Source organism: Somniosus microcephalus, chromosome 22 (assembly GCF_052327205.1).
Source record: "Somniosus microcephalus isolate GS21.2 chromosome 22, FLI_Smic_1.0, whole genome shotgun sequence".
NCBI lineage: Eukaryota > Metazoa > Chordata > Chondrichthyes > Squaliformes > Somniosidae > Somniosus > Somniosus microcephalus.
In genome coordinates this window covers 15,378,317-15,388,708 of record NC_141008.1, presented here as the reverse complement: position 1 = coordinate 15,388,708, position 10,392 = coordinate 15,378,317, and the positions used below count along the sequence as shown (strand labels likewise).

The 10,392-nt window shown below is 42.7% G+C and overlaps 1 protein-coding gene across 1 annotated transcript in view; it reads right to left on the bottom strand.

Moving 5' to 3' along the window:
* Nucleotides 1-5,684: 5,684 nt before the first annotated feature.
* Nucleotides 5,685-10,392, bottom strand: part of LOC147102062 (uncharacterized) — a 33,246-nt gene continuing 28,538 nt past the window's right edge. Inside the window, exon 4 of the mRNA XM_085964219.1 lies at nucleotides 5,685-7,211. Within this exon, the coding sequence (XP_085820345.1) occupies nucleotides 7,075-7,211 (137 nt within the window). The 3' untranslated portion in view covers nucleotides 5,685-7,074. The remainder of the gene's footprint in view (nucleotides 7,212-10,392) is intronic.

Sequence of the window (10,392 nt, the reverse complement as noted above, 5' to 3'; positions counted from 1 at the left end):
TAATTAGCCAGAAGTACAGAACAAAGGAAACATGGCAGGCAAGCCAAGCAGGCGACACTGTCCAGCAACTTCAAAACATAAGTGGCAGTTAGAATTAAATGGTGTTGTATACCCTGAAGGACTGGCATGCTGGAAATATTCCTGTGGAGAAACTGGATCATCTGAGTGCAAGAGGTTGGATGGAGAAGTCTGTGGAAAAAGACTGGACCACAACCAAAACTAAACCCCATGAGAAAAATCTACGTACTCACCTGCAAGAGCAGTAGAGGCAGCATTTTCAATGAACTTGGATGTCATGTGCAAATTAGGGGAAATGTTCTAAAGGGTATTTTTTCCATATTATAATTTAATTTCTGCCTTATAATAACAGGCAGAAATTTGGTGCAAATGCCAGAAGAGCTCGTACCAAAAGATCAGGGAACCACACACGGTCCTTAATGCCATCTATTTTTGTGCTGGGAGAGGAAAAGCACATCTTATAAGCAGTATAAAACTTGCATTGGTAATCCACTCAACAGAGGCTCAAACTATCCGAAGTACACTACAGAATCATAGAAATTTACGGTACAGAAGGAGGCCTTTTGGCAAATCGTGTCTGCCGGCCGAAAAAGAGCTACCCAGCCTAATCCCACTTTCCAGCTCTTGGGCCATAGCATTGTAGGTTACAGCGCTTCAAGTGCATATCCAAGTACTTTTTAAATTGACGAGCGTTTTTGCCTCTACCCCCCTTTCAGGCAGTGAGTTCCAGACCCCCACCGCCCTCTGGGTGAAAAAAGTTCTCAACTGCCCTCTAATCCTTTTACCAATTACATTTAATCTATGGCCCCTAGTTATTGACCTCTCTGCTAAGGGAAATAGGTCCTTTCTATCAAGAAGTTGTGACACTGCCCGTTCATGAAGGAATGTAGTTCGAGGGGTTATTGGAGGTGTCAAATTTTCTGATTACGCTCCTGTGATGCGCCTTGGGAGTCTCACTACTTTAAAAGGCACTATATAAATGCAAGTGGTTGCTGTGATTGCCACTTATTTGGTACACGTCTTATCCCTTAGAAACACACAATTGAAATTGAACCACCTTATGACTGTGAACCAGCTTATTTCTTTGCTAAAGTATATCTGCCAGCAGACTTTAGAACATGTGTACGTTGCATATTTGGAAGATTAGTGTGTGCAGAAGCAGTTGATCACTTTGCCACCAGATCAGCCTGATGGACATGGTTTGAAACACAATTAACACTCTGAAAACGTGCAAGACCTCCCATGGCGATCCAAGTGATGCTGCCTCCATGAGTTCCCTGTGGCGTCTACTGGATGATGGATTGGCAGAGTCGCAAGCTCAACAAGTACTCATTGCAAACAATTCTAGATATCTTCACATGCATACAACTCCTGCAATGCAACCGCAAGCTAGTGGCTGCCTCCATGTGTACAACACTACACTGCCCGTGTGTACAACACTGCACTGCGCAGCAGCTCTGTGGTTGGGACAACTAAAACTACTACTTTCTGGTAAAAAGAAATTGGAAACAAGATGAAGAGCAATTAAACTCTAATAAAGCTTTTAAAGTCAGCTTGTTGAATGCACGTACTGTAAATACTAACCAATCTGCTGCAAAGGGCTGTCAAATATTAAATACTGTAATTGAATATCCCAAAACTCAAACAGGATCCTTCACCTATCGTCACCCAGTGTCCCCCTTTCCACTGTACACAATGTTGCACTTGTGAAGGATTGGGAACTTTATATAATGCAGGTTGTGCAAGAACTACCAGAAGTGAGTTCCTCATCAACATCACTATTGGATTGCAATGGCTCTGCTGGTAATGACCACAGCTCTGACGCCCCTCCATCATTCAGATATTTGTCAAAATTGTTGTTTTCGGTCTATGGGGAAGCTACTGAACGACCAACAGTGAAGCAACTTGAAAATATTTTCTAGGCTAACATTGAAGGAGTAGGGATTTTGTAGAGCCAAGCCAGGTTTGTGACGGTACAGTGTGATCTTTGCAGAGCAATGCGAGAATTTATAACCAGACAAAGCACATTGTTCACAGCAGTAGAATCTGGTCCGCAAAACATTAGTTAAATTCCCAATCGGTATGCAAGTTTACTATAAACTTGTGGCCCTGAACATTACAGGCCGGCTCTCAGGAGATGAGGGTATATGTAATGCACAGCCCTGGTTCAGTGGTAGCACTCTTGCCTCGGAGTCAGAAGTTTATGGGTTCAAGACCCACTCCAGAGACTTGAGCACAAAATCTAGGCCGACTCCAGTGCAGTACTGAGGGAATGACCATCTTTCGGATGAAATGTTAAACCAAGGTCCCATCTGCCCTCTCAGGTGGAAGTAAAAGATCCCCTGGCATTATTGGACGCGCAGGGAAGTTCTCCCCAGAATCCTGGACAATATTTATCCTTCAACCAACACCTAAAGACAAACAGATTAACTTGTCATTTACTCATTACTGTTTGTGGGAGCTTGCTGTGTGCAAATTGGCTGATGTGTTTCCTATATTAAAAGTGACTACACTTCAAAAAGTACTTACTTGACTGTAAAGCGCTTTGGGACATCCTGAGTTCATGAAAGGTGCTGTAGAAATGCAACTTTGTTCTTACTTTCACAGCTGGTCTTCCTGTAAACCAGCTACGTTGAGGGGCCCCCAATACTGGACACATGCAGAACCATCCATGACAGTTTGGCCAGCACCCATACACAGGTCAGTGACATCATGTTGCGTTATGACGCTACCATGACAATGACAGAAAACGTTCATGCATTAAGATATCACCAGCAAAAAATACACTCCTGCAGTTCACTAGTTCCAATAAGACCAACTGCAGGCAGAAGATCCAGTGAAAACACAGATCTCCGTTGCCCCTCCAAAACATTCCAGTAGGTTTACATCAATGTGGCCACTGGCTGTAGGAGACCCTATGTTACAAAAACTGATGGATAAAAAGCAACAGTAACGTTACTACTGCATTTGCTTGTGTTCCAAATCTTACCACGTTCTCAATTTCCTTTTCTAAGACATCTTGGCAACCAATTCTTTTAAAAAAAAAAAAATTCAAAAGTTACAAGTGAGATTTGGGTTTGTAATGTAAACGTGTAGGGGTTAGGATTTGGTTTAAGCTCATGATTTTGTTTTTTGCTTTCTTTTTTCTTATAAATGGCTTGTGGATTTGTACTGTGGCTAGAAATAATGAAATGGTTAAAGTTATTCATTCCTAGGGTGCAATATGGCAGGGTACAATTTAGCTGACTGCGCTGTTTAGCTTCTGCTGAAAGTGTAGGGTGTGATTTGTGCCTGGTGACTTCTTTTTGCTGCCATATTGTGAAAAGAGATAGACAAGACAGTCTTGAAATAAGGAAATGGGACAATGGGGTTCAAGATGATTAGTTGCATGCTAGATGATAAACAGATTTACCATCTGGAAGTTTGTAGGAACGCTCTCATTTCTGGGGGCCTTGTTCACAACACTTGTCATGCCATAATGAATCAACAAGGACAGTGTGCGTGACTAAAGCCCTATAAAGATCTTTGAGCTTTCCTTAACAAGCTGTAGAGTGGGGATCGAAAGGATCAGCATCACTATCCAGAGGGAAAAAACAGGGTAATTACGTTTATTTCTCTATATATAATCTATATGCTTTAAGACATTGGGTGTGTCCAGATTTGGTCAAGCACTGCAACCATATTTGGTTTGTCAGATTTGAATCATCTTCCAGTAAGCAGTATGACTAGATAAGAACCAGACATTTATTTATCTCCTGTGCACATATTTTACAAAATTGCCTGAATCATCAGTTGTCTTTATGGAAGTGAATATGATTTAATCCATCCACCATTTACTAGCTAAGAGCTGAAACACAAGTGCTTCCCGTTAGATTCGTGCAGAACATCTTGTTTTAACAGTGCAAATTCAAACAGGAAAAAGTTTCTTGCTGAATCTTCTGCATGCTCTGTCTGCAAGTCAAAGAAAGAGAGGCACCCCGGTCTACTTTCTTTATGAATTTGAGGGCGATTCCGTTAAACTGGTCTCTGGAAGCTTCAACTGATTTTATTGACATCAAGATCGGATTGGCGGATTTAATCAGAAGATCACACTGGGCTGTTTCCTTGATTTAATTAGCATGGATGTTCCTTTGATTTAAAATAACTTGCTTGCTTCACTGTGAAACCAAGGGATCAAGGTTTGGTTTTTTTGAGGAGAGTTTTAGTATCTCAGTTGTGCGCTCAGTGCAGGGCTGTTTATATGAATTGATTGTTGAGACGGTCCTAAAAAGCCCCCAAATCTTCAATGATGCATGATCAAACTCATTACAAATATGAGGCAAGTTGCCCTAATGAGAATTTAATATGAAAAGTCTGAAATAAGGAGTACAAGTTGCACTCATCAAAAAACTGGTCCCCACCAGCTGAAAACGGTCTGGCAATTAACTCAAATTCAGAAAGGAATACCAGTACAGAGACTCTAACATCTACTTTACACAAATATAGAATGTACTTAAGACATGAATAATGCCAACAGTTAAAGCTTCATTTTCAAAGCTTGTCTACTACAGGAAACTTTCTGGTATCCGGCACGGACGGGGCCGACGTGGTGCCGGTTCATCAACAATTCCGGATAACCGAATGCTATAGTAAAAGATACGGAGCTCAGAGCTCCGTATAAAGCAACAAACCCTGTTGCTTGCTTCAAAACAATCGGCACAAGTTGCAAGCGTCTCTGTAGCTTAGCAACAGCTTCAGCTACACCCTTGCACAGCAACAAATCAATTAAAAAAACTAAAAGTAATAAAAGTTACCTGAACCGACTCCTGAATTTTGCCGGTGGATAGAGCGTTCCGGTTATTTAGGGGCCGGTTAATCGAAAGTTTCCTGTACCGTCAACGGCCAGGTGTCAACCGTGGTCGCACTTCCGTCTGAGTCAGAAGGTTGAGAGTTGAAGCCTCACTCCAGAAACATGAGCACAAAAATCGAGGCCGTCACTCCAGTGCAGTACTGAAGGAGTGCTGTACTCTGAGGTACTGACTTTTAGATGAGACAGTAAACCGAGACCCCATCTGTCCTCTCAGGTGGACGGCAAAGATCCATGACACTTAAGAACAGGGGCGTCCTCTGGTGTCCTGGCCAAGATTTATCCCCAAACCAACATCGCCAAAAGAGATTATGTGGTCATTATCACATTACTGTGCGCAATTGGATGCGGTGTTTCCTACATTTTAAAAGTAATCCATTGGCTGTAAAGCGCTTTGCGATGTCCTGAACGGTACTATGAATGCAAGTCTTTCTTTCAATGGAAAGCTACAATGGCGACAGTCGAGAATCAGAGTGAAGAGGGGAGATTGGACCTAGTTACACAATGTTGAGTGACAAGTGCATTGATTTACTAAGATATCCCATTTTATCATTAAAAACTCTTCCGGTCATTCAATTTTAACCGCTAATAGATAGTCCTAGGGTTGCTAGTTAGGGATAAGTGTTGTTTCTTCATGGTGAAGAGTCTAGATGGGGGACTGAATCCAAAAATATGTTTATATTGACCAAATTCAAAAATGCTAATCGAAAATCAAGCCAAGCCAATCAGAATCTTGCCTATACTCAGCTATACACCACTACAATGATCTGATGTTCACTGAAAGGATCGACAGAACAGCTCCCTCGGTCTGTTTTGCACCTTGAATTTGAAAAGAAGTCCAAACTTTATTTTAACATACAGCCAAAAGTAACTGGGGTGTCCCATTAAAACATTCCAACAGCAGAAAAGTGTTCAATTTTCGGAGTCGTACAGCTGACAAACAATAAATCAAGGTGGGTCACAATTAATACATGCCTGGGAATTGGAGATTAAATTTGACCGAACAAGTGTTTAAAAATGAGCAATAAAAAAATTAGAAACTGGAAATAAGACGACTCTGCTTTACAGCCAGTGTTGACATTTGGCATTAATATAGTCACTCAAGATAGCCTATAGATAGGGTGTCAGCCTTGGCTTTATGGGAGCACTCGCACCTCAGCCAGAAGGTCATGGGTGCAAGTCCCACTGTCAGAGGTGCCGTCTTTCAAATAAGATGTTAAACCTGAGGCCCCATCTGCCAGCTCATTCAAAGGAGAGCTGGGGGGGGGGGATCTCCCCTTTGAACACCTTTACACTAATTTCAGCTACAATTAGGTTCTACAACCTATAAATGTCAGGGAGTAACATTTGAGCAAGGGTGAAATGTCTCCACGTAGGATTTTTCCATGCAGTCCCTTCAGGGAGCAAGTCTGTTTACCTCTTCTGCACAGAGATGACAGGAGGGAGCTGCAGCTTTCTGCACTGGCAAAAATACAGCCCATAATAAGTGGCACACGGTCACTAGACAGATGACAGGGTCAGCTGCAGCTGCAGCTCCGGAGAGCACCACTACTTTCTCAACACGACAAGTTTCTGATTTGGCCTGTCATCAAAATGGCCGACACAGCTCGTGAAAATGGATCTCCCGCTGGTTTACTTACACCTAGCAATCACATCAAGAGCACCATTCTCAAAGGCTTAGGAGGCCCCGTCTCTGAATCACTGAGCAGTGGGTGCATGGAGGGGTTAAACAGGCAAACCTGCGCGAGATGCCTCCAGAAGCTTTGTAAGTAAGTCCATTACCGGCATCTAGTGGCAGTACACAGTACTGCACTGACTTTTCTTTTCTCCAGCTAGCATACAGGAACGTTTCCCCCCTAACAGAGGAAAAAAAATTAAAATTCTTCAGTACAACTTAAGACATTTGAACAAGCCCAACTGCTTCACACACCCCAGACCTCTAACCAACTTACATTTTGATGGAACCAAGCCATGCGGAAGCACAGTCCCCATTATGGTGATGACAACCAACCATTGGGGTACCCACACCAAATGTAAGAAGTCTCTGCAGTCAGAGTGTTCAAGGTGTTCAAAAGAACGCTCACACACACAGCTATCATTTTAGCTTGTGTGTCTAACACACAAAAACATACAAACTACCATCAGGAAGTGTGGCAGAGTATTCCTGATCATTTTCGGTCCGATTAACAAGTTGGAGACAATTCCAAAGCCTAAACAGCGTCCATTACTTCAGTTTTCACAGAGAGGGAGTAATCCTGCACAGGAAAGGATGGCTGGAATGTCCAATCAGTTTGAGTCTCTCGAGATGCAAGCAGCTTTTTTTTCACTCCAACAGTCACTTGAGTACCTGGCAAGACAGATGGAAAGGAACATCACAAGGGCTCAAATAAAGTCTGACAACAGGATGTTATGATTTAAATTTGAGAATTTACATTTACACCTCATCCCTTAGACTGTGAACAGGGTCATTTAAGGGGTCAGCCGTGGCTCAGTGGTAGCACTCTCACCCCCGAGTCAAGGTCATGGGTTCAAGTCCCACTTCAGAGCATATAAACCACGCCGACACTCCTGTGCAGCACTGGGGGAGTGCTGCAGGGTCCGAAGTGCTGTCTTTCGGATGAGGCGTTCACCTGAGAGCAGACGGGGCCTCAGTTTGACATAAAACATCCCACAGCACTATTCAAAAAGCAGGGGAGTTCTTTCAATGGGTCAACTAGATCAAACTTACAAAAACAAGTCTGAAGTATAAACCTGCTCAAATATCAGGAACAACTTCATTCGGTACTATCACATTCTATTAAAGATCTAAATTATGATTTTACATAAAAATAAACTCTTCATTTGAGGTTGTCCTTCATAAATCTATCTCAATTTGTTGATGTAGAAACATAGAAGATAGGAGCAGGAGTAGGCCATTCGGCCCCTCGAGCCTGCTCCGCCATTCAATGCGATCATGGCTGATCATCCAAATTCAGTACCCTGTCCCTGCTTTCTCCCCATATCCCTTTAGCCTTAAGAAATATATCTAACTTCTTGAATATATTTAATAAGTTGGCCTCAACTGCCTTCTGTGGTAGAGAATTCCACAGGTTCACCACTCTCTGGGTGAAGAAATTCCTCCTCATCTCTGTCCTAAATGGCTTACCCCTTATCCTTAGACTGTGACCCCTGGTTCTGGACTCCCCGGCCATCGGGAACATCTTTCCTGCATCTAGTCTGTCTAGTCCTGTCAGAATTTTATAAGTTTCAATGAGATCCCCTCTCATTCTTCTAAACTCTAGCGAATATAAGCCTAATTGACCCAATCTCTCTTCATACGTCATTCCTGCCATCTCAGGTATCAGTCTGGTGAATCTTCGCTGCACTCACTCCATGGTAAGAACATCCTTCCTCAGATAAGGCGACCAAAACTGCACACAATACTCAAGGTGTGGTCTCACCAAGGCCCTGTACAACTGCAGCAAGACATCCTTGTTCCTGTACTCGAACCCTCTCGCTACAAAGGCCAACATACCATTTGCCTTCTTAACCGCCTGCTGCACCTGCATGCTTACCTTCAGCGACTGGTGCACAAGGATATCCAGGTCTCGTTGCACTTCCCCTTTTCCCAATCTATTGCCGTTCAGATAATAATCTGTCTTCCTGTTTTTGCCACCAAAGTGAATAACCTCGCATTTATCCACATTGGGCAGATGCATGGCAGATGCTGTATAATCACCCAACCTGTCCAAATCATACGGGAGTTTCTCTGCATCCTCCTCACAGCACACACGCCCACCCAGCTTTTTGTCATCTGCAAACTTGGAGATATTACATCTAGTTCCCTTGTCTAGATCATCATTAATATATATTGTGAATAGCTGGGGTCCTAGCACCGATCTCTGCGGTACCCCACTAGTCACTGCTTGCCACTCTGAAAAAGACCTGTTTATTCCAACTCTTTGCTTCCTGTCTGCCAACTAGTTCTCTATCTGCCAACCAGTTCTCGATCCAAGTCAGTACCTTACCCCCAATCCCATGTGCTTTAACTTTACACGCCAATCTCTTATGCAGGACCTTATCGAAAGTCTTCTGAAAGTCCAAATACACCACATCCACTGGTTCTCCCTTATCTATTCTACCAGTTACATCCTCAAAAAATTCCAGTAGATTAGTCAAGCATGGTTTACCTTTTGTACCTTGTCCGATCCTGTCACTGTTTTCCAAGTGCTCCGCTATTACATCTTTTGTAATGGCTTCTAGCATTTTCCCCACTACCGATGTCAGGCTTACTGGTCTATAATTCCCTGTTTTCTCTCTACCACCTTTTTTAAATAGTGGGATTATTTTAGCTACCCTCCAATCCACGGGAACTATTCCATAGTCTATAGAATTTTGGAAGATGACCAGCAATGCATCTACTATTTCTAGGGCCACTTCCTTAAGTACCTTAGGATGTAGATTATCAGGCCCTGGGGATTTATCGGCCTTCAATCCCGTCAATTTCCCTAACACCATTTCCCTACAAATACTGATTTCATTCAATTCCTCCCTCTCATTAGACCCCATGTTCCCAGACATCTCTGGAAGGTTATTTGTGTCCTCCTTTGTGAAGACAGAACCAAAGTATGTATTTAATTGGTCTGCCATTTCTTTGTTTCCCATTATAAATTCCCCTGATTCTGCAAGGGACCTATGCTTGACTTCACCAATCTTTTTCTCTTCACATATCTATAGAAGCTTTTACAGTCAGTTTTTATGTTCCCTGCAAGCTCACACTCATATTCTATTTTCCCCCTCTTAATTAATCCCTTTGTCCTCCTTTGCTGAATCCTAAACTGCTCCCAATCCTCAGTTTTGCTGCTTTTTCTGGACAATTTATATGTCCTCTCCTTGGATCTTATGCTATCCCTAATTTCCCTTGTTAGCCACGGTTGAGTCACCTTTTTTGTTTTATTTTTATGCCAAACAGGGATGAACAAATTCTGTAGTTCATCCATGCGATCTTTAAATGTTTGCCGTTGCCTATCCAACGTCAACCCTTTAAGTAACGTTCCCCAATCCATCCTAGCCAACTCGCGCCTCATACCATCGTAATTTCCTTTATTTAAATTTAGGACCCTAGTCTCAGTCAACTGCTTCACTCTCCATCTTAATGAAGAATTCTATCATATTATGATCGCTCTTCCCCAAGGGGCCTCGCACAACATTGCTAATGAATCCTTTCTCATTACATAAGTCTAAGATGGCCTGATCTCTAGTTGGTTCCTCGACATATTGGTCCAGGAAACCATCCCGTATACACTCTAGGAATTCCTCCTCCACAGTATGGTTACTAAATTTGGTTAGCCCAATCTATATGTAGATTAAAGTCACCCATGTTAACTGCTGTGCCCTTAGTGCACGCGTCTCTAATTACCCATTTAATGCCATCCCCAACCTCAGCATTACTGTTTGGGGGTCTGTATACAACTCCCACTAACGTTTTCTGCCCCATGGCATTTCTCAGCTCTACCCATACAGATTCCACATCATCAGAGCTAATATCC